At 47.5% G+C, this 24,958-nt stretch overlaps 1 protein-coding gene across 8 annotated transcripts in view; it reads left to right on the forward strand.

Annotated features, from left to right (window-relative positions):
- Positions 1-24,958, forward strand: part of Gpr161 (G protein-coupled receptor 161) — a 52,281-nt gene that overhangs the window by 13,614 nt on the left and 13,709 nt on the right. For 6 of the 8 annotated variants that reach the window (XM_005398216.2, XM_013521419.1, XM_005398215.2 and 3 more), the window contains exons 3-4: positions 15,956-16,370; positions 22,593-23,317. In XM_005398216.2, the coding sequence (XP_005398273.1) occupies positions 15,956-16,370; positions 22,593-23,317 (1,140 nt within the window). Of the gene's footprint in view, positions 1-15,955; positions 16,371-21,893; positions 22,350-22,592; positions 23,318-24,958 lie in introns of those variants that run through there. The other 2 variants (XM_005398219.2, XM_005398218.2) reach the window with 2 other exon arrangements.

A 24,958-nucleotide genomic window follows, 5' to 3' on the forward strand; every position in this document is an offset into this window, starting at 1 on the left:
CATGCTAAGGAGAAAACAAAGAAGGGAATAGAACCATGAGGTATAGAAAGAGAGAATGAAGTGTTGTATAGTGTGGACTGGGAAGGCTTTGCTGAAAAATTGAGTTACATTCCAACTCAAAAGGAAGTGAGAGCAGCCCACAAATATACCTGGATTAAACGCATTTTGGGCAGAGGAAAAGGCAAGTGCAAAGGCCCTCAGGTAGAGATAGGCTTGAAGTGTTTGAGAAGTAGGAGGTCACTGCAGTTGGAGCAGAACTAAGAGGTAGGTTTTATTACAAGCTTTGAGTGGTACTGGAGAGCCAGCCAGACCAGGTGGGAAGCTGCAGGTCCAGGCAAGCGCTCAGGGCTTATCCAGAGTGACATGGGAATTGGAGGGTTGTGAGTAGAGCGGTGCTCCGAACTCTGCTTTAACAGGCTTAGTCTGGTTGTGTGTGAAAAATGGGGAAAGGCCAGTGGAGGCTCTTTTAATAATTCAAAGGAGGCATGACACCCTCTGGAGTGGTGTTAGCGGAGATAGAGTAAGCTGTGGTTGGACTCAAACACACTTCCTCTGCTCGTGGCCAGACACAGGGTGTGAGAGAAAGTGCAGCTCGGGAGTGACTCTCAGGCTTAGAGTCTGAGCATCTGGAAGGACAGCGGCACAGTGAGGAAGAGCCTGAAAAGAGCAGGGTGGCTGTGGACAGCAGGCTTGTGACACCTGTGACAGGCCCAGGGAACTCAGAGTGGCCAGTTGGTACCGGAGCCTGGTGTCCCGCGGGCAGCGGTGTCTTCTCTCCATCTGCTGCTGTTGAATCCTCACCACCACCTGTGTCAGCAACACCAGGTAGACTTGGAATGGCCTTGGGTGGTTGTGGCCTGGTGTGACTCAGCTTCACCCCTGGTTTTTGCTGGGATTCCAGGTCCAGGTGACTTTCTAGGGTGGATGTGGCATGGGTGGTGGTTTACTCTGTGGGCTCAGCCTTGAAGTCACTGCTGTTGCAGACCAGGCCTCGATCTCCTCCTCCGCTGCAGGAGGGGTAGACCAGATATCCTCCAAGGTCCTTGTGCTCTCCAGCGATGGTGGAGAAGCTGTGAAGACAGTGGCTTCCTTCATTTCATGACTGCCCCCATCCTGCTGGGGAGAGAAGTTAAAAGGAAGATGCCCAGATTTTTTTCTGAAGTATTTTATTATAGCAAAGTACAACATAAAATATACCGTCTCAACCATTTTTAAACGCAGTTCATTGACATTATGTACATTCATATTACTGTGCAACCAGCAGCACACCATCCAACTCCTGAACATTTTTATGAGAAAACTGAAACTCTCTACCCATTAAATGTCTCTTCTCCTCTCCCCCAGGCCCAGCAGCCACCATTGTGTCTTCCATCCTTCTAAATTTGAGTACTCTGTGAACTTCCTGAAAGTGAAATCACAAAGTAATCGTCTTTTCTTTTTCTGTTCTTCTTTTTTTTCGTTTTTTTTTTTCTGGTACCGGGAATCAAACTCACGACCTTGCACTTGCCAGGCAGGCGCTATGCTGCTGAGCTAAATCCCCAGCCCCAGTAATTGTCTTTTCTGTGACTGGTTTATTTCGCTTACTGTAGCATCAAGGTCCATCTGTGTTGTAGCGTGTGTTGGGATTCTCTTCTTCTCAAAGGAGGAATCGTATTTCATTGCTTATAGACCAGATTTAGCTGCTATGCTTATCTGATCTTGGGCGCTTGGTTGGCTGCTGCACTTTAGTTCCTGTGAATGAGGCTGTTCTGAGGAGTAGTGTGTGAGCACCTCCTTGAGATCCTGCTTTCTGTTCCTTGTTGGTATATACCCCAGAGAGGGGCTGCTGGATCCTATGGTAATTCTATGGTTACTTTGAGGGGGAACTGCCAGACTGTTTCTAGAGGGGCTATATCATCGTGCAGTCCACATGTAGTGCCCAGTGGTACAATTTCTTCACATACTCATCCGCACTTTTTTCCTGTTTGTTTTGTTTTGGTAACAGCCATTCCTAACGTGTTGAGAAGTATCTCATCGTGGTTTCCCTTTGCATTTCCATAGGTCAGTGGATACTGACCGTCTTCCCATATGCCTGTTGGTCATTTTCTGTCTTCTTTGGACAAATGTCTGTTCAAGTCCTCTTTTTCACTTGGCTTGTTTATGCTTTTGTTCTTTGGTTTTAGGAGGCCTCTGTATATTCTGAATATGAATCCTTTACCTATGTGCTTTGCACATATTTTCTCCCCCTCTGTGGGACGCCTTTTTACTCTGTTGATAATGTGTTTTTTGTTGTTGTTGTTGTTGTTTTGTTTTTTTTCCGATACCGGCAATCGAACTCATGACCTTGTGCTTGCCAGGCAGGCGCTGTGCCGCTGAGCTAAATCCCCAGCCCCTGATAATGTGTTTGGATGCACACAAGTTAAAAGTTATAACCAAGAAAGTGTTGCTAGTTCTGGTGTCATGACTTGGTTTGTTCCCTGTGTTGTCTCCAGCCTCATTGTCCTTCTTCTCTCATTCATTCGTTTCTCTCTTGTAATAGTGCTATTGGGCCAGTAAATCAACACAGTATTTTAAACTCACTCAATCTTCATTCATTCCACAGACAAGGCAATTGACCCGGCTACTGAAGGCACAAAGGCAGGTGGAAAATGGGGATGCCTGGCCCAGTAGGCTGACACGGGGTCCACGGGGGTCTGAGGGTGAGCAGTCTGGGAGGTGGATGAGGCCAGACTGTGGAAAATCTCATGTGCTGTGGTGAATGGATGAACTGAAGACAGATGGCAAACTCACAGCCGCAGGAGCAGGTTGGAGAGCTGTTGCCTGCTGTTCTCTTGAACTAGTCGCTTCACTTCCTGAGGGTTCGTTTTATTTATCTAACGAACACTTGGTACCAAGCACTATTTTAAGTACTGTCCATGTATTAATTCATTGACTCTTCCCACCAACCCTATGAGGTAGATCCTGCTCTTATCCATCAGGGGAGACTGATGTCCAGAGGTGAGGTAACATGTCAAAGTCACAGCACCAGTAAATAGTGGAGCTGGTATTTGAACCCTGGCCCTCTAGTCCAGAGCCCGCTTTTTAACTTTTATGTTATGCTGCTCCTCTGAAAGAGAAGAGTAATCTTTACTTCTAAATGCTGTTCCAAAGATCAAATGCGATGACATGTGCAAAAGTATGCCATATGTCACACAGTGCTTTGCAAATGCTGATTACCAGTAATAATTCAGCAACACTCTGGAAATGGGTGAGATTTTCAAAGGAGGGAGCAAGAATGGATTTCATCTTTTTCGAGCTTGGGGATGTCTGTACTGAAGAGCCGAGAGCTGGGATTTGGAAGGGTGTTTATGAGCCCTGCTCACCAAAGGTTGATGATGTCCATGTGCACAGCTCTAAAGCCAACTTGCTTATCTGGCAAATCAAGAGTTCAGCGTGGGACCACAAGGTCTTTAGGGGTTTGGACTCTTAAGCTTTTCTCTTTTTCTTGACACATTTTCCCAAGTGAACCAGAGCTCAGACCCACTCTAACGCACTGAGAGATTTGGAGCAGGAGCTCCAGGCTGGGTGGGAGGCCACATTGTCTGCGGTTACAGAGGCCCAGTCCCTGTGCCTGCCAGCTTTATTTGTGTAGATTTTTTTATTAAAAATTTGTTATAGGTGTGTGTTTGCAATGCATACTAAATATTTTCATCGAGGGGAATTGGTACGTACACATATTGCATCTTGATCTTTTTTGCACCCTTTTCCCTCCTCTCCCTCCTGTCTCCCCCATCCCCAAATCCCCATCTCCATGAAGTCTCTCCCTGTTTCCTATCATCTCATTTATTTTGGTCTTTAAACTATTTATAGTTTGAGTTTCTCACATAAGAGATGCCATTCGGTAACTACCCTTCTGTGCCCGGTTTATTTCACTTAACATTGTGTACTCAAGATGCCACGTTCCCACCCTTTCCAGGGAAGGGCCAAGGTATTCAGGGAGGAGCTGGGTCCCCAGCTCTTTGTACCCACAGAAGTGAAGATGCAGGGATCCTGCAGTCCCTTTCCAGCTCTCAGCAAGTTGCGTGGCCTGGTTTGTGGGTGGGGTGCATGTGGATTCACTCTCATCTCAGTTACCTTAGTACTGCCTTTTTTTTTTTTTTGCTACTGGAAATCGAACTCATGACCTTGCGCTTGCCAGGCAGGTGGTGTGCTGCTGAGCTATACCACTGGCCCCCTCATCTCAGTTACCTTAAGTGAAGAACAAGGTGGCAATTAGAACCTTCTCCCCATCCACACTGCCCCCAGCACACAGCAGACAGGACCCCACAGGTTGGCTTGGAGGGGTGTGGTGGAGAATTTCCTCTCCTGGAGCGTTGTTTATGCCAGCATCGAATGCACCTACCTGCTTTGGTCTTTGAATCCTTTAGGAGAGAGTATCTGTGAAGCGAACTTGTTAGGCTGGTCGGCCCTTTCTCACAGTGAGTGTGGGCATGGAGTATGCTGTCTGCTGTAAGAGGGATGGGAACAGAGAGCGGGACAGTGTGGAGGAGGATGTGAACCCCTGCCTGGCTCAGGCATTTGAAGAGCAAGAGATGAGAACATGATGTGAACAGACTGTTTCCTCTAGAGCTGAACTCTGGAGACAAGGTGGGTCTTGTTCTGTTCAGTGACCTCTTATTAGAGAGGTGTCAGAGCCCTGCCTCCTCCTGGCCCCCGCATCCTCAGTGTCTTCTAACCCGACCTGTTTCCGGCTCTCGGGCTCTCCCTGGGTAGGAGGGCCCCTGGAGGGGTGAGGGTGTTGCCCTTTCCTCTAATCGTTTGACACTGTCTGTGAGCAGCTTCTCTACACCTCTGTAGGAGGAGGGTCCATGATTCTGTTGTCCAGGGTACATGGCAATGGCAAGGAGACAGGATGAGGAGGTTTCAAGAGGGAAGCCAAGGTGGCAGGGCTGTGCCTGAGGAGAGGCCTGAGCTTTGTATGGGCTTCGTGATGTATCAGAGTATTAGTCAGGGCTCCTTATGTTGCAAGTGTAGAAACCCAGCAGTAGTAACATGAGTGAAGGAAAATGGAGTTGCTGGCTTGTGTAACTGAGAAGCACAAGAAGCTTCAGAATCTCAGAATCTCCCATCATTATTTGTAGAGTCACTTGTGCCCCCGCCCTTCCTCCCAACACACCGTGTACTCTCGTTCTTGGCTTTCCCAGCTGGCAGGCCCTCTCCACACAGCAGCAGAGGTGGCCAGCTGCCGCAAAGCCAGGCTCCTGTCCATCGCAGCACCAGCGCCATCCGTGGTGGGATGGCCCGTCCTCTCACAGTTCCAGCCAAAGTGCTGCATCTGGAATCCTGTGACCATCCCTAGACACTCCCGGCTCACCTAGTTCAAGAGCTGACCCTCCTGCTCAAAATGATGTTGGTTTTGCCCAAATCACCAACTAAAGGAACGGTTGATTCCAAAGTACAAAGTGGGATTGAAAATACAATGAATGTTTTAATTAAAACTCACTATAATAAAAGACACATGCCGTTAACCCCTCTCAGAACCTCCCCCCTCATGCTAAACACACTTACCCGTCACTCTGGCCACTTCTGAAGCAATTCTTGGTGTCCTCTTTTGTGAGTGTGTTTAATTGTGCTGTTGTGGCTGCCGAGGTTCCTGAATTGATTCAGAACGTTCATCGTTTGTGGTCATTTGGCTTTGGGAAAGAGCCAGCAGTTGCACGGTGCCAGATTGAGTGAATAAGGTGGACGGGGACACAGTGTCATGTTTTTATGAGGCTGCCTTCCTGTTGCGTGGCACTTGATGGCAGCATTCACAATACCTGTGATCGCACCTCAGAAAGACCCTCATGAAAAAGGACTTGCGGAACTGCTTCAGAAAGCAGCAGGAATGACGGCATACACGCATTCAAAATGAGGAGGAGTATCTCGAGAGGGACTAATGGTAGTGCTTCTTTTAATGTAATACATTTTTAAAAATGAAACATTTTGCTGTATTTCCATCTCATCCCATAAGCTCAGGGCAAACTTTTCACACAGTAACATTCACATCCAGCGAAGGCCACTGTGTGCAAGCTGCTGTTCCAGGCACTGTGTACGATCACTCAGCCCTCACAATACCTGTGAAGAAGATAATATTCATTTCTTAGGTGAAGAAACTGGAGTCAGCTCATTTATTGGGTTTATGCAGCTAAAAATCTGAGGGGCCAGACTTCAAACTCAAGCGGACTGGCTTCAGAGTCGGTGCCCTCAATGACTCTGCTAAGGTCTTCCTGACAAAGGTCCACAGTAATAACAGCTGGAAAGGGGCTGGGGATTTAGCTCAGCAGCAAAGTGCCTGCCTGGCAAGCGCAAGGTCGTAAGTTTGATTCCTGGTACAGGAAGAAAAACAACAACCACCAAAAAACAGAACAAAACAAAAAAACAGCCGGAAAAACAAGTCTACTGTTAGTCAAAGTCAGAGAGATCTAAGTAGGACTATGGGGTGAGACCAGAATATCCAAATTTACAGTTACGTAGAGAGGTATCACCTGCTCTTCTGTTGTAATAATTTTGCCCTTGTAACTCAGCCATTTCTGGAATTATTTTTCAGGAATTACCAAGCAAACCAGTGTATAAATAGTCTTCAATGTTCCTCAGTGTTGCCTTTTTTTTTTAAACCCAGAATGGATATTGGTCATTGACTTGAGTGATAAGTTTTGACTTTGAACAACTCTTTTTTTTGTTTTGTTTTGTTTTTGCTTTTTTTTTCCGATACGGGGACTTGAACTCGACCTTGCGCTTGCCAGGCAGGCGCTGTGCCACTGAGCTAAATCCCCAGCCCCGACTTTGAGAAACTTGAGACAGTTACCAGCAGTCTTATCTAGCAGCACTTTACTGTCTTGGGGATATACAAACAGACCGAAGGCCTTTCCCAAGGAGGAGCGTGGTGGTGATGGTGACTATGTGTCACGCTTCTGTGGTGCTTTGTCTGAGAGGGATGGCTTTCTCTCTTCCTCAGGGATGGTTTCTGATAGATGCATTAAAACCTCCATTGGTTACTGCCCAGATGTTTCTCAGGGTGGTCTGGGCTCAGTGCAGGGCGTGTGGGAGTCTAAACACCTTTGTGTCTGGCAGCAGAGCTGCCCAGGAGGGTGCAAATGTGAGTCACACTGGAATTTACTTCCATTCAATGGGCCCCAGCTTGCCAGGCCCGGGGAGGCTGGCTGCTCGCCAGGAAGCTGAGGTCTCCAAATCCCTCTCTTGTTCCTAAAAGACAGCCCTGAGGGATGTGCGGGGCCGGTGCCTTCCCCACCCCAGGCTTCCCTGCAGAGACTGGGATTTTGGATTCCCTGGGTGGGCAGCTGTTTGGCCCACTTCCCCCTTTGTCTCTGAGGCGTGTTGGACCGGCAGCTCGAGGGCTGCAGTCAGCTGCTCCCCTTCCTCCGCCACTGGCCATTCAAGGAAAATGCTGCTGAGTGCTGGGTTTCCCCCCTCCTGGGTTGAAAGTGCTGCTTACATTTTCATTCTTCTGGCGGTTACCTTTCAGATGGTAACTGTCATATTTGACTTAACAATGACATGTAAGGAAGGCATTCATCCAGAAATAGTTACTGAGTTATCCTCTGTGTTCTAGCCGCTTGACCAGCTGCCAGAGAAACAGCCGGAGCCTAAGTCTCGGCCCTGGCCACGCACTAACTTGGAATGTTGTCATCACGGTCCCACCTTTAAGAGCTTTCACTTGCACTCAGACCAGGAGATGAAGTATTTGAGATCTATTTCTCAGCATGGGGCTCGTAGTTAGTAATAATATGATGTATATTTCAAAATTACTGAGAGCAAATTTTTCATGTTCACACCATACCACAGAAAGTGTATGAGGTGATGGATTTGTTAACTACATTGATTTAATCATAAATATGTCAAGGTACCCTCGTAGTCCATAAATACCTATAGTTATTTGTTTAATTAAAAAGATCTCCTGTTTGATTCAGTGCTTAGTTTTATCTTGTTTGTAAAGCTCTCAAATTGGCCATTGTTACCATATTTATGACCAGTGTTTGACTCTTTAAATATGTTTTCTCTGTTAGCATTCTTATTTAGGTTTATCTACATGTTTACCAGTATCTTTTTTTTTTTTTTTTTTGGTTGGGGGTGTACCAGGAATTGAACTCAGGACCTTACGCTTGCCAGGCAGGCACTGCACCGCTGAGCTACATTTCAGACCCACTCCAGTATCTTTTCTAATTGTTTTTACACCTTTCCCTGTACTTCTGGATTGTTTTCTTCATGAAATACATTTCAGGTAGATCATTCAGTGAAGCATTATTAATGATGAGTCAGGCTTGTTTGGCCGCAAAGGTGTATTTTACCCCTCTGTGATGAAAGTTGAACTTTGTGACAATTGTTGTTTTCCTTAGAACTTTGAGGATGTTATTCCACTGTTGTCAGACTCCACTTTTGCTCTTGAACAATCTGCTGTTTATCTCACTGTTTCTTCTTTCTAGTCAGATTTGCTTTTACTGTTTCTTTGTACTTTGTTGTTTACATTTTTCATTATGGTGTGTCTTGCAGACTTTTTATGATTTACTTTCAGAATTTAATATGCTCTTTTAATTTGAGGATTTGTATTTAATGTAGAAAACATTCAATCATACCTCTAAATTCTGTGTCAGCACAAATAGATAATAGAAGTCCAACCTAATGCTTTAAACTCAAGGAACAGAAACCCAATGAAATATAGCTTTAAAAATAATTTTTAAAAATGTCTCACTTTGCATAACAAGTAGGGAGGGAGGTAACATCATAAAGGGTTCAAGCTATACTATGCTGCTGGCTCAGCACCCCATGTGGTCCCAAAAGGGCTGCCATAGCTCTGGCCTTTCTCTCTCTCTTTGCCATTAGGGCCTTTAGAGATATTTCTCTTCCTAGTGTCTTTATGAAATCAAAATAGCCTTTCCCAGAAATCTTCACTCCTTCTTCCCACTATAGACTTTTTTCTCTTGCTTAATTTGCCAGAACTGTAAGAAGAAAGGTAACACAGTAATTGACTTGAATCAATTAGGGATAGAATTCCTAATTGAAACTCAGCATTATGTATAGAATCAACTTCCTCTGAGGTATTTTGAGGAAAGTTGGATATCAAAGCAAAGTCAGAGATCTGCCAATAAGAAAACACTGAGAATGAGTGGTTGGTGGGTGGCTGTCCAGCAGTATGTACTACCCAACGCACTCTAACTTCTCTCCCTATCTCTTGAACAGAGGTTGGATTTCCTATCCTGTTCTTCCTGGGTCTTGGCTTCTTTTTTTTTTTAATTTTAAAGAGAATTTAAAAAAGAAAAATAGCAAAATGCCAACAACATAGACAAAAACAAAACAAAGCAAAAACAATAAGAATGATACAGGGTTTCACAACAAAATGATGGAGATTAACAGTGGTTGTTATAGTACATATTTTTGTCTTCATTGAAGTTGGTCAGATTACTAGATGTAAGAATGCAAGATTAATCAAACCATTAAAGAGAATAAAAATGGTGAAACTATCATTTATAATGTTTTTGTTTTTATTTTTCATATTTTAAATTTCTTAGTGTTTCTGATTGCATTCTGAATAATTTCCTCAGACTGCTCTTCCGGTCTATCATCTTTCTCTTTAGCTAAGTCTGTTGCTTAATGTACCCATTGAGTTTGTAATTTTGATGAATAAAATTTTAATTTCTAGAAGTTCTATTTGGTTCTTTTTCAGAACTGCATATTTTTTTCATTTATTTCATTATTTTTTGTTCATTATTGTTCCTACTTTTCCTTTTATAGCTTTTGATTATATTTATTTTATGTTTCTCTATTATTTTATATTTTTCCATTAATTTAAATTCTTGGAATGATGATTTTCCTGTTTTTCACTTTCATCAGGTTTTGGGGGGTGCTTTTGATTGGTTCATTTTGTGAACATGGAGGTTCCTGACAGAGCCATTTTGTGATTATTCTGCCAGCTTTGCTTTGCTTAGCCTTTCCTCCCTTCCCTTCTCCTCCCCTCCCCTCCTTCTCTTTTCTTTTTTTTCTTGCCTCTTCTTTCCCTTATCCTTTCTCCCCCTTGTTTTGTACTGGAGATCAAACTCAAGATTTTGCTATATTGTTAAATTGTTCAGGCTGGGCTTAAACTTTTGATTTTCCTGCCTCAGTTTCACAGAGTTCTGGGATGATAGAAGTGTGCAACAATGCCCAGCCACTGCCAGCATTAATTTTTATATGGATCTGTGAGCTTGGATTCTATGCTGTGTGAAATGTATAAAGTGGAGCCTGCATTAGCATGGCTTATGTGTCAGTGTTTGATTTCTCATAGAGAGGACTTGGTTGGTGCTCCTTCCAGAGCCGTAGACAGACGACTGGCTTGGTTACTTCCCTTGTTGCTATCTCTGTTTCTCTCATCACTTTTCCAGGAAGGGGAAGCCCTTCGTATCCTCTGATGCAAGGCATTGGTTTCAGATTTTACTCTGTGGGGCTGGTGGGTGTGGTCTGTAAAAACCTCTGCCTAGGGGTCTTGTGTCAGCTGTCCTACCCTCTGGTCACAGGTGTGAAATACACCTCTGGCTTTACCTTTTTTCTCTTGAAGCAGGACTTAAAAAGAAAAAGTCGAGTTTCCTCAGACTTTCCCCTCCCTGCAGCTGTTGTTCTTTGTTCTAACACAGATTAAAGTAGTGACTTTGTCCCTGTAAATAGTTTTATAATCTCCTGTTCTCGTAACATCCTGTTTTTATGCAACCAAGGCCACTGGGCACAGCTTGACAAACTGCTTTTGTTCTGCTTGCCCACCTCCAAGTTATGCCATTAGACCAACCCCTTGGCAACATGTATAAAACTGGAGCCTTTCCTTTGTTTGAGGCTCAGCCCTTTGAGCACAAGTCTGCTGAGGTGTACACCTAAATAAGCCAATCCCTGAGTTTCTCCTGCAGTCTCTCCAGTCTCTTGAATTCTGCAACACTCTGGATTTCCCTTTCTTTTTTCAATTTTTTTAGCTTTTTAGAAAGAAGTTTTGAGTCCTGTTTTATCCAGCTTGTCTATGTGTTTAGAATAGGAAAGCTGTTCACTCCAGCTCAATCCATCATGTTTGCCAGCTGAGAAATATTATGCGTGGAATCCACTGGGCTTTTCTTAGACAAAGTGATGAAACCTATAAAACATTTTCTTATTTCCATTTTATTTGTAGTTTCAATTTCTGACTCTTTCTGACTTACTCTAAGGAATTCCCTGGTTTTATGTTTATATGTGCATAGTGACTCCATCCTGACCCCTCCATTAGCAAGTTGGACCCCACAGGAGGCTCCCCCTGCTCTGTAATTGTCATCTCCCTCCCCTACAAGAAGACACTTACTTCTACACCTAAGTAGGTTTGCTCACCTGCTCTATGCTCAAAGTAGCTTCAAAATTCCAGCAACTTTACTAACGTATAACCCGCTAAACGAACTTTTGTTCCTTTTTCTATAGACTATATCCCATGGAATGTAGACAGGCAAAATACTGTGTTTAGAAGCTGCTTAATTTAATGATTTTCTCTGTATGGTTATCTTATCAACCTAATATACATTGGTCTTATTTTGTTTCTTTATGCAATTGATGTTAAGTTTACTTTTTAAATTCATTTTGGTTTAATTTTCTTAGTATGCAAAACATATACATGGTTCAGAAATCAAAAGTGAAAAGAAAAACCTGAGAAATTTTACTGTCATAACTCCCAATTTTTGGTTTGCTTTTCTTTTTCTTTGCATATATAAATATTAAATGTGTATTTGTGTGCATATATATTTTAGTTCAATTTCTCACTTTTTCCATTTTCTTGGTAGCTAATTGCCTGCATGAATAAGATGAGCGTGCACATGTTATTTCATAGTATTACCTTGTACCTTCAGGGTGAATGCCTAGGAACAGTCTTTTTTTTTTTTTTTTTCTTTTTGGTACTGGAAATCAAACTGAGGACCTTGCACTTGCCAGGCAGGTGCTGTGCCACTGAGCTATATCCCTGGCCCTAGAAACGGTCTTGCAGGGTCAAAGGGCATGTGCGTATACTGGTTTTGTTAGCTGTTGTTTGATTTCTTTCCCTAGGGCTGCACCATTTGCAATCCCATTTGGAGTGAAGAAGAGTAGCAAGCAGTCTTGACAATGGAGAGTGCCACCACACTTTTTTTTTTTTTTTTTTTTTTTTTGGTTTTTTGGTTTTTCTCCGGTACCAGGAACCGAACTCACGACCTTACACTTGCCAGGCAGGCGCTTTGCCGCTGAGCTAAATCCCCAGCCCCGCCACCACACTTTTGAAGTTTTGCTTATTTGAAAAGAAAAAAAATTATCTTAGCATAGTTGTAGTGTCCAATTTTTTCATTTTGAGGGAGTGAAGCAATCTATTACTTACGATGCATGATTTAAAAATATAGTGAACATTGAAAGTAGAAAAATGTATTATAGTAAAAGACACATATCCATGCATCCCCTCAAAACGCTCCCCCTCACTTCGAACACACTTGTCCCATCCTTCTTGCCACTTTCTGAAGCAGTTCTGAAATCCTCTCTCCTGAATGTCTTCAGTTGTGCTGTCATAACGGCCTCAGCGTCCAAACTGAGGAAATGAGTTCAAAACGTTTCCTTGTTGTGGTCGTTTTGACTTTGGGGAAGAGCCAGAAGTTGCACAGTGCCAGATCTGGCGAAGAAGGTGGATGAGGACAGACTGTTTTTAGCAAGCCTTCCCTTCAGTTGGATGGCACTTAGCAGCATCATTCGCCATATTTTTGGTCACAATTTATAAAGACATGAAAGAGGACTTGTACAGAACTGCATCAGAAAGTGGCAAGAACAATGGGATAAGTGTATTCAAGGTCAGGGGCAGTATTTCGAGAGGGATTAATGGCGGTGTGTCTTTTGCTGTAATACATTTTCAAAATTTAAATATTTGCTGTATATCTTGGTCACCTCTTGTACCACTGGCATGTCTTTTGACATGGTCTCTCTGTTCATCTCTTTTACCAACATTCCTCTTCTGGCTTTTCATGTATTTTTCTCTCAGCTTTTTAAGGAATTCCTTATAATTTAGGTTGATTAGTACTTTATAGGTTGTAAAATTTTTCTTCCATTTTTTCATCTGTCTCATGATACAGACTCTTTTTTTTCTAACCACCATATGGTTAACTCCAGAATGACATGGTTATGTAAAAATTTTAAGACACCAATTAATAATTTTCTTGTAAGCATCAACAAAACCCAGAACTCACTAACTAAATATAAACTCTAGCAACAGTATTGTACAGATAGGCATAACTGGCATACCTATAATATATATTCATGGCACAAAACCAGAGTAACTAAGAAGTTGCATAACTGAATTAAAAGTCAGAATATTTTAGCAGCAGCCTGGAAATATGGGCTAAAACACAAAGTAACATTTAGTGGGAATAATGTTTTGTACTTAGGCATAAAAGCATTAATTCCATATGTTCAAGATTGGGGACATCTGCCTTCACAGACGTTCTTGAATGCATAAACTTTGGGGTTCAGTGGACCACACACTCACATAAGCCCAGGAGGGTGGTATAGTTGCTATAAGACAATATGCTCATAGAATGAATATTAGGAAATTGTCCTGATTGTGGAGGAAACTGTCCCGTCACACTTGACCCTGACCAGACCACACAGAATGCTGTATTCCCTTGGAGGACCAGATACCAGGAGGGTTGTAGACATTTGTGATCAAGCATAAGCTGAGAGCTAGTGCACGGTCTGGGAACGGTGCTGTGACAGATGACCGGGAACTGGAGCACCGGGAGGGTTATGGCTGTGACCGCAGCATAGGCTCACTGCCTGGGAACCACTTCCTCTTGCGCTCAGGACTGCCACAAGGGGCGGCTGCCTTCTGACCCTGCTGTCCTGTGAGCCGTGGTGCTTTGGCAAGGAGTCAAGCCCCCGAGGAGGGCTCATGACCTGCTGTGTCTAGGCAGCGCAGCCCATGTTCTTGGGGTGTGGCTCACAGGCAGCTGTCTTGCCTGCCTTCCTGGTATCTTCTGTTCATGGAGAACAAGAGCAGGTGGGAATAGTGGTCTGTGGGATTTTTTGGCTGATTAAAGTAGATGAAAAGTTTTGGAGAAACATTCATCTGTAGGATTTTATGTAAAAATGTATCAACCTTGATGATGAGCCAAGATTCTGAGCCAGCTTCCGGAGAGTAGGGACTCTACCTTCTACTTGTAATTGAAAAATACAGTGAATATTTAATTTTTTAAAAAATTTGTTACAGTAAAAGGCACATCATTTGCTCACTTCCATACACATATGGTAAAAGACACATTGCCACCAGTCCCCTTCAAATATTGCCTTTCGGGGCTGGGGATTTAGCTCAGTGGCACAGCACCTGCCTGGCAAGCACAAGGTCATGAGTTCGATTCCTGGTACCGGAAAAATCAAAACAAACAAACACCAACCAAATATTGCCTCTCACTTCAGACACACTTATCCCATCATTCTTACTGCTTTCGGAAGCAGTTCTGGATGTCCTCTGTTGTGAGTGTCTAGCTACATTGCCATGGCTGCCTCAATGTGCTGAGTTGTTTATCATCCATGGGCATTTTGACTTTGGGGAACAGTCAGAAGTCTCTTGGTGTCACATCCAGTGGATGAGGTGGGTGAGGACACACTGTGACGCTTTTACACGCCTGCCTTTCCGCTGAATGGCACCCAGCCGCAGTTTTTACCATGTTTGTGATCAGCTCTCGTGAGGACAGGAAGGAGGATTCGCGAACTGCTTCAGAAAGCAGCAAGAATGATGAATAGGTGTGTTTGAAGTGAAGGAGTGTATTTTGAGAAGAATTAATGGTCATGTGTCTTTTATTGTAATAAATGTCTAAAATGTATTCATTTTACACGTTGATCACCCCTTGTAGACAGTGATGTCTGTGGACCAGGACCTGGGGCCACCGTGCCTCTACTTACCCACCTACAAGTAGTGCTTGGATTCTTCCCCTCTCTCACCACGTCTGTGAGAACAGTAACAGTGTCCTCGTGTAAACTGAACTTGATTGACTCCACCTGCCCAGGGAACCTGGAATAGTTCCTGTGATAATCTTACCGCCAAGCTTTAATGTCCACACAAATCTGCAGGGCCTGGGGTTAAAGTGTAGATTTTGGTCCCCAAGTGAGAGGTGGGTCTGAGGTCCTGCATCTTTAGTAAGCACCCAGTGACATAGGTCCTGCTGGTTCAGGACTTACCTGTCCCCCATGGGACACTTGCCATGCAGCCATCTGCCCCTGCCTGCTTGTTTAAAGTACAGATCCCAGGCTGAGCCTTTGATTCCAGGACCAGAGTCTTGGCTCTCTGTCCTGTCCCTTTAATGGATTCTTGAGTACCTGGAAGGTTTTGAATCACTGCTTTGGGACAGTGGATAAGGGCGTTGTGCTAGCTAGCTTTCCTTACTATGACAAAATACTTGAGACGTGAACTTATAGAGAAGAAAGATTAGGAGCTGGGGTGTAGCTCAGTAGCAGCGTACTTGCCTCACACCAGGCCCTGAATTTTGTCCCTAGCATCACACACCCATAAAGAAGAGTTCATTTTGGCTCCAAGTTTTGAAGGCTTCAGGCCATCAGCTTATTGTGGCAGGAGCCCAAGATGGAGCAGAGCCTCATGGCAGCTGGGAAGTGACAGTGAAGAGGAAAAGGCCAGATCCCACAGTTCTCTTCCACGGCAGCCCTCAGTGACCCAAAGCTTCCCACTAGACTGCACTTGCTGAAGGCTCCACCTCCTCCCAGTAGCTCCAGGCCTTTAACACAGGCCTCAGGGTTATTCCCGGTATGCATTACAGTGGGGCTTAGACCAGGAGAATCACTTAAGAACAGGCAGTGAGTTGCCCAAGGGTGGGCTGCAGGACACAGGCCCCTTAGCTGGAGCTAGTGCGGGAGGCACAGGACCTTGCCCTGCCAAGCCCCCACTTCCTCTTCCGCAAAGGGGAGACGGCACTCTCTGATGAGTCTTCTATCCCCTCTGCAGTCGCTCAGCATGCTGTGCCCACGCCGCGCTCAGGTGCACTGACCATGAGCCCCAACTCCTCCCTCGGCCACAGGAAGGAGCTGAGCAACCTTACTGCCGAGGAGGCTGGGGACGGGGGCGTCGTCACGGAGTTCGTCGCCATCATCATCATCACCGTGTTTGTCTGCCTGGGCAACCTGGTCATTGTGGTCACCTTGTACAAGAAGTCCTACCTCCTGACCCTCAGCAATAAGTTCGTCTTCAGCCTGACCCTGTCCAACTTCCTGCTGTCCGTGCTGGTGCTGCCCTTTGTAGCGACAAGCTCCATCCGGAGGGAATGGATCTTCGGTGTGGTCTGGTGCCACTTCTCCGCCCTCCTGTACCTGCTCATCAGCTCGGCCAGCATGCTCACGCTCGGGGTCATAGCCATCGACCGGTAAGTGGGCGTGGCATGGAGAGAGAGATCTCCCGTCTTGTGACTTTCGGTGGTTTGGGGTCTTTGGGGGAGGGCTAGGACCTCTGCTGCAGGAGGGTGAGCCGGCCAGTTCTGTCTCCTCTTCTCTCATTACACAGAGTGTCTCTGGTTTTACCTGTTCGTTGCATACATAGGCAAGTGCCACAAGGGTTAATGACGGGCCCCATATACCGGCAATGTCCAACCTATTTGGCTCCAGAGCCTAGTTTTGTGAAAGGCAGTTTTTCTACAGACGGAAGTGGGGAGATGGCTTCGGGATTAGATTCTCATAAGAAGCGTGCAACCTAGATCCCTTGCATGCACAGGTCACAGTAGGTTTCATGCTCCTATGAGAATCTAATATTATCATCCATCTGACAGGAGGTGGAGCTTAGGCAGTGATGTGAACCACGGGGACTGTCTGTTTCACTCCTTTGCCCCAGCACTCATCCCGCACTGTGTGGCCCCGTTCCTACCAGGCCACAGACTGGTACTGGTCTGCAGCCCGGGCCTTGGGAACCTGTGCCATATACCACAGTATATGCCATACAGTGGTGGGGAACCGATGGCACACATGCCACAGCGGGCTTTTTGTGTCATTGAAAGCTCTAAAGGGTTCACCATCACTGCACAAGGGTGTGGGACGCTGTACCGTCTAGTTTGTGTACGTGCACTCTGGTGTTTGCAGAGTAACAGAAATCACCAAATGGCACAGTGATGCGTAATTGCAATTTAGTTTTTTTAAAAGAGGTTCCAGTGCTTACAGTGAAGAGACAGAGCCGGGGAAGGTGAATGTCAGAGGAGGAAGTGAGGCCAGGTCTTGTGACTCGGTCGCAGTTTGGGCCTGCTATGTCTTACTCTGGTCCAGGCCCAGCTTGATGGCTGGAGCCTTGATGGGAGCCCCCTGCACCTCCACAGCTGGACTGGAGAGGGAACAGGGAGGGAAGATACCCGGGAGGAAAGGCAGTGGCAACCAGGAGGACTGAGTGTGCTATTTTTTCCCCAGGGACTCAACCCAGTGCTTTTTCAGTGAGCTACACCCCCAGGCCTTTTTTACTTTGAGACAGATTCTTAGCACATTACTAAATTGCCCAGGCTGGGCCCCACTCTTAATCCTCCTGCCTCAGCCTCCCAGAGTGCTGGGATTACAGGCGTGCACCACCACACCCAGCTTTCAAAACCCAGGTTGCTTCAGCCGTCAGAGGAGCTGGCACAAGGGAGGCGCGTCACCACCGTCTTCCTCAGCTGTGTCTCACAGGTGCCTCAGATTTCCTCCTTTAGTTGTTGATTGAGCTGGACAGGTCTCAGGGTTCAGGTGGCAACTTTTCAACCTGTTTTTTGGTAGGAGTTGGCTGATGGTCACTTCATTCGTCACAGGCAAGATTGGACTTTATGGGAACAGGACTGGGTGGGGTACAGATTCGAGGTCTGTAACATTTACCAGAAATGGGTCAGGGAAGACACAGAGGGCTCTAGCCAGCGAGGTGGCTCCTCAGGGACCACAGGGACTCGGCTGAGCAGTCAGCAGACTGTGTGTTTGGAACACAGACCCCCTGCTGCACCCATGAGCAGCTTCCCCTGAGCTCTCCGGGGCAGTGTCAAGTGACCTGAGCTAAGGGGTGGAATGAATCAGTGAGTTTCTCTAAATGGCTTTGCTTGTTCCGGTAGTAAAAGGAACACAGAAACTCTCATAAACTAACCAGAAGCCGGGCCTGTTTATGATTTTTGTTTTGGTTGCATACAGTAAACTTTTGAAATAAGCTCGTGGTGCATGTGGTTTTAAGACCGTGACCACGAGCGCCTCCTCTCAGCGTGAGATCCCGATGGTCATGTGGGATTCCATCTGTGGACGAAGTGCTTTCAGTCTCTGTGGCTGGATTTAGGTGGCTTCACTGTGCCCGTGGCTCTGTAGAACACTGTGAGGAGCGCATCTGTCTGTGGAGTCACTGTTTTCAGGTGGAATAAACACTGCATGTTTAGGATTCTTGGTGTAGAGCAGGCAAGTAGGGCTTCAAAGGTTTTAGGGGTGTTTGCTCAGTAGCCACTACTCAGGGGCCTGTGAAGACTGGGATATGATGTGGTGAACAGTGAGTGTGGAAGTGTGTTGGCGGTGGAGAAGACAGGAATCTCATGACTGTTCTATTATTTTTAAACATAGCGTTACTTGTCAGCCAGGCGTGGTGGTGCACATGCATCAGGCCAGCACTCTGGGAGGGCGAGGCAGGAGGATGGCAAGTTTGAGCCCAGCCTGGGAAACTTGGCAACTTAGTGAGAACTTATCTCAACATAAAAATAAATAAGTAAATTAGATAAGGGCTGGGGCTCTAGTTTAGGGCAGAGGCCCTGGGTTCAATTCCCAGTACTAAAAAAAAAAATCATTACTTTTGGAATAGCCCTGCCAGTCACGAATGCAGAGCTGTCTGAGTGAGTGTGGTGGGATCAGGCCAGGGGCTGCAGTGGGTGCCCCAGTAGGCTGCACGTGGCTCCCTCAGCCTGGGGTCTGCGTGGTGACAGTGGGGTTCTTCATCTGCAAGTGTGACACGTCTAGACCATGCGTCACTATACTTGTCTGGCAGAGCTTGCCTCTGCCAATGCCTTGTTCTTTGGTACTGAGAATGTTTGTTGGGTGCCCGCTGTGGAAGGCCCTACGCCATATTGTGGGGAGGTCTGTCAGGCCCACAGCCAGGCAGCTGAACTCCAGCACTCTGGCCTTTGGAGCAGAGTCATGATCTGTGATGAGGTGCTGGCCATCATGCAGGGTCTACAGCATCTTCCTGGCCTCTACTCACCAGATGCCAGGGGCACCTCCCCACTGTGACAGTCTGTTGCCAGATAGCCCCAGGGAACAGAATCATCCCCAGCCGGCACTCCTAGTGAAAGAAAGCTCTCAGGGCTGGGGTGCAGCTCAGGGGGAGAGTGTTTGCCAAGCATGTGCAAGGCTCTGGATTTGATCCCCAAAACCACATGAAAAGAAAGGAAAGAAGTCCGTCTCACTATTTGGAGAAATGAGCCTAAAGAGTCCATCCTGTAGCTCCCTAAAAAGAGAGCAAAGGCAGAATATTACAAAAGAAGGGCTGACCAGAGTGAAAGTCACCATTTGGGTGTCAGTGTCCTAACCCAGCTGAGTGGAAGCGGAGCCAGCCAACAGCAGTGTTGCCCTGAATACGTCGGTTCCTGCAAGTGTACCTGCAGTGACGGTCACACCGCCAGGGCGCCAGGCCCATTGAAAGTATTTCTCCTGTTTTCATCCCACACTGTGCCAGATGAATCTGGAGCTCTGAATAGCATGGTACAGTTGAAAGTAGCTAGAACGACAGGATGGTTTGTTGCCACGCAGACGATCACTAGAGCTTTCAGGAGACTGTGCCGTGTGAGTGAATGTGTTCATCCGGAGGTAGCTGTAGTGGGCTTAGGTTTTGTTTGTGTCTTTAGTGAAGACATCTTGTGAAAACAGGGATTGCTACCAAAGTAGTTGGTATAGGGCCAGAGAGCGACACATCTGGAGCCCCTTCCCGCATTCCAGCGTGTCAGTTATATGTGATATCATTAAAGCTGCTTTGGGGCCATCATATGGGCTGGTGTCTAAAAATGAGGCATTGAAGGAATGGTGGGACAGGCATTCAGGAAGCAAAAGGAACGTCTCCTCTCTGGGCCTGCATTAACCCGCCTGGGAATAGGAAGCTGCTTCTGTCTTCTGTTCTTTCCTCTTCTTTGAGCTGGAAACTAGGCATAAATGAGGTGTCTGTTTAAAAAATGAGTTTTGGAGATTTACTGCGAGGCTGTGACTTTTTTAAAACACTAAATTGTATTATATGCAGTACGTTCAAAAAACTGTACTTTTTTTTTTTTTTTTTTTTTGAGATAGGGTCTTACTGTGCAGTTCAGGCTGTCCTTGAACTTACTATGTAGCCCAGGGTGGCCTCAAATATATCATGATCCTCCTACCTCAGCCTCCCAAGTGCTGGGATTACAGGTGTGCACCACCACGCTTGGTTAACAGTATGCATTTTAAAAGGATAGTTTGATGAATTTTTATAAACAGGGTACAACTATATAACTAGCACCCCAGTACCAGTTCCCCGGAAGCCCTTGAACTGCCTTCCTGTCACCAGCCCCTATCCCGATGTATAAGCTCATATGTCAGTGTGTGCCTATTTTTCAGTATTACACACATGGAATCATTCTGTAGGGGGTAGTTTTGAGTTGGGACTGTAGCTGCATGGTCTTGCCTAGCATGCATTAGACCCTAGTTCATTTCCTAGCACTGCAAAATAAGAGAATCTTGAGCCTACAATTCAAAATACTTAAACCCACTTTTGTGCGAAGATGTGAGAATATACCTTGATAGAGGTGTGGACTTAGGCATTTCTTCCCCCAAAAGAACTGAAAGGAACCCATGGAGGGTGTTGGCAGGGCTGTGCCCAGCACCCAGCTCTGCTGCTTTGACTCCCTTTGAACTTGGAAAGAAACAATCACAGTGATTTCTAACAGCAGCTGCCCATGCCTGAGCCTGACATACCATGGTAACTTTTGTCACAGTAAAGAAGTCTTATGACCAAGTCTGGTAGTGATGGGGCATTGAGACTGGCCGAAAAGCAATCTGGCAGAGGATAGTTTATTAATTGTCATTGTTTTTATGACGGCCAGGCCAGGACTGGTCAGGGGATGCACAGCAGCTAACAGGTGGCCCTCCTGGACAGCCTCCCCAGCTGGTCATCCCTGCAGTCCTGAGGTCCCAGTACCGCATCCTCCTTAAAGGGGTAGGAAAAAGTGGGCGTCTTGGCCTTGTGTCTTCTTAGCTGTGAAGGAAACTTTTCTGGAAGCACCTCCTATTCTCACAGATTCCTTTCACACTTCACTTGCCAGGGTGATGGGGTCCAGACCAGTGCCTCCCTGGTCACCTGGGAAGGGAAGGAGGCTGCTTGAGCACCCAGGGCCCAGGACCCTGTGTCCCCATGGTTCATGGAGACTCAGCAGGGGCAGAGTGCTGCAGGGATCCTGACCCCTTGAAGGATGGGGGAGGGCTGGTGGGCAGGTGAGGACAGGCTCTGCCTGCTGCCACTCAGGGGGCAGCACGAGCCATGGTGTCTCTGCCCTGTCCGTTCCAGGAGCCGACCTGGGACACAGGTCCTACAGTTCCCACTTCACAGAAGATGGAAATAAAGCTCTGAGAGGTTAAATCAGCTCCCCAGTGTCAGAGCCAGTAGACAGCAGGGCTTCTGTCCAGCGCCTGCCACTTCCACAGGGCCGTGTGGCCTTTGCAGACGTACACTTGGGCATTAGCACCCCTCACTGAGCCACTGTGCAGCTTCCCTGTGCACTCTGCTGAGATAGCTTTCAGCCCACTGGGTCCTAAGCCAGTGCCCCCAACCTTCCAAGACCTGGGTCTTGTGTGTGGTCCCTCGGGAAGCCTGCTGTGACCCGCCCCTGTCCTGTGTGACCCGCCCCTGTCCTGTGTGACCCGCCCCTGTCCTGTGTGACCCGCCCCTGTCCTGTGTGACCCGCCCCGTCCTGTCCGCCAGCTCTTGCCTGCTCCTCCGTTCACAGGAACCACCTGTTGGTCCCAGGACCCTGGACAAGGTGGCTTGCAGGGAATTGTACACGCAGACTGCCCAGGTTTAGGTCTTGTTCTTTTCTCAGTTTGCAGCAGATTATTCAGCCTTTCTCAACTTCAGAGTCCTCTGCGAAATGAGGCTAATGGCACACTGCTCACCGTCCTCCCTCTCTGGTTGGCACCCTCTGCTCATGTCTGTCTTCCCCACGTTTTCTCACCTGTGCTTCCGGGGCCCAGCACAGCGCTCGGCACACAGCCAGCTCTCAGTAAATATCTGTGGAGGGAGTGAAGCCAATAGGCCTTGGACATCATCCTTATTCTTAGGGATTCCTCTGAAAACTGATCAGCAACGAACTGATCTGGCCTCCCGGGATCCCTCAGGACCTCTGAAGAGCCCCCAATATGAGGTAGGGGCCAACTTGAGACAGGGCTGTGAAGCTCCGTGTCCTTGCTGGAGACCCCTTCTGAGCAGAAGAGCATGGTACAGCCTGCGACCTCTCTGGGTAACACTGGGAGAAGGCGCCTCCTTTAGAAGCCCTACTACGGCTGGTCAGCTGGGTCAGCGCACCCCCGCACCCCGGAAACGGGCTGCCTGTCCTGTATTTTCCCTGCCTCTGACTCCTTTCTCACTTCTCCCCTGCTCTTTCCAGCTACTACGCTGTCCTGTACCCCATGGTGTACCCCATGAAGATCACGGGGAACCGGGCCGTGATGGCGCTGGTCTACGTCTGGCTGCACTCCCTCATCGGCTGCCTGCCCCCGCTGTTCGGCTGGTCGTCGGTGGAGTTTGACGACTTCAAGTGGATGTGCGTGGCTGCCTGGCACCGGGAGCCCGGCTACACGGCCTTCTGGCAGATCTGGTGTGCCCTGTTCCCTTTCGTGGTCATGCTGGTGTGCTATGGCTTCATCTTCCGCGTGGCCCGGGTCAAGGCCCGAAAGGTGCACTGTGGCACTGTGGTCATCGTGGAGGAGGACGCGCAGAGGAGCGGGAGGAAGAACTCCAGCACTTCCACCTCGTCCTCAGGCAGCCGGAGGAACACCTTTCAGGGCGTGGTCTACTCAGCCAACCAGTGCAAGGCCCTCATCACCATCCTGGTGGTCCTCGGCGCCTTCTTGGTCACCTGGGGCCCGTACATGGTGGTCATCACCTCCGAGGCACTCTGGGGGAAGAACTATGTCTCCCCAACCCTGGAGACCTGGGCCACATGGCTGTCTTTCACCAGTGCTGTCTGCCACCCCCTGATTTATGGCCTCTGGAACAAGACGGTCCGCAAGGAGCTCCTGGGCATGTGCTTTGGGGACCGGTATTATCGGGAGCCATTTGTTCAGCGACAGAGGACGTCCCGGCTCTTCAGCATTTCCAACAGGATCACAGGTAACTTGGGCACCTGGGAGGAAAGGGCTTCACCTCAGGCAGACCTCACCTGGGGCCTGCCTCTCAGTGGCTCTGGCCTGTGCACCCTGATTCCTCAGCCTGATGCTGGCCTGGGGCTGAAAGCACAGATTGCTGTGGGAAGGGAACACCTGAGAGCGGCCACCGTGAGCCCCAGGCTGCTTACCTTCATGTGGCAGCTCCGGGCCATGCTGATGGGAGGTCAGTGTGCATCCCAAAGGAAGTAGGCAGGGGATACCCCAAGTCTGACACCCCAGATCCTCTCCTGGTAGTGTGGCCGCTGTCCAGCATTCCCTCTCCACCTAGGTCCCTCATCCAGTCAACTCTCCCCCGACCTTCCCTGTCAAGGCAGGAGTTTCCTCCCCCGTCTCGGGTAACTGAGGGGCAGGGGGAGTGCCCCATCTCAGCCCTGCGTGGGAATGTCACTGTCCTCTGGCCAAGGCAGCTCTTTGCCTGGTAACTGGTCTAGCATCAGTCACCCCACCTTCGATGTGACTCTAGTGGGTTGCTTTACACAGGGACTAGATTTTTTTAGCTTTTTATTTGGAAATGATTTTAGATTTATAGGACAGTTGAACAGCAGTACAGAGAGCTTCCCTTGATGTTGAACTCTTGCATAACCACACCACAAGAGCAGAACAAAGGCCTGGCACATACTGGGCAAGCGCTACCACCAAGTCCCACCGCGGCGTCCTCCGTCCTTGTCCAGAGTGCCGGTCAGAGATTCGGTACGGCGTGGCCGCAGTTGCATTCATCTGATGCTTTCTTCTCTTTGGAACAGGTTCCACTTTTTTTGGGCAAGAATGCCCCCAGGGCTGTTCTTGGTGGCGTGGCTGGGGCACATCTGTCACCCTGGGTCACTTGGTCGGGTGGCGTCTGTCAGGTTTCTCCAGTGTAGAGGCACTGTTTCCTCAGGAGTGAATAAGTACAACAGGAGCGGGCTGAAGGCTGTGCACAGGTGGCTGTGGTCACAGCACTTGCTGTGCCGATCTGCAGTGACACAGCTGGGGTTTTAGGACCACGGCTGCAGGGGGCCATCCCCTGTTGGAGCTAACAGAAGATGCTGAGGGCACCTCGTTCAGACCACAGCTCTAACGTGTGCCAGATGACGCTGGGCGACGCACCAAACAGTCCAGTTCATGATTCCTCTTCGTAAAATAGGCCGCGCGCCTCCCTCTGCAGAGGGTGCTGGGAGTAACGACTCCTGAACACCACGAGCCCCTCCTGGCAGAGCTGACAGGCAGTCTTCATGTGGCAGTGCCACTCAGCAGCCTCCCTGATGTATTCACGGGGTGCTGGAGTGTTATTTCCAGTTACAGGAAGGAAGTCTGGGACTTATTTTGAGCACAGAAGTTAAAAAAAATTCCGTGTCCCAGTATTTAAACCCACTGAAATGCCCGCCCCTTGTAAGCCAGGACTGCATTCTGCGTTTGGCTCTGTTTCTCCGATTATCATCCTCAGATTGTGTAGTCACTTGTCTTCTGGCCCAGAAATGATAGATGCTTTCCGTTCTGGCAGAGAATGAAGAAGGAATAAAAAATGAGGAAAGAGAATGGAGGAGGAGCAGGGGGCAGAATGAAGAGAAACATCTGGTTTTTGCCAAGTTTTCCTTGCCAGTCACTT

Source organism: Chinchilla lanigera, unplaced genomic scaffold, assembly GCF_000276665.1.
Source record: "Chinchilla lanigera isolate Chin_1 unplaced genomic scaffold, ChiLan1.0 scaffold00061, whole genome shotgun sequence".
In the NCBI taxonomy this organism is placed as follows: Eukaryota; Metazoa; Chordata; class Mammalia; order Rodentia; family Chinchillidae; genus Chinchilla; species Chinchilla lanigera.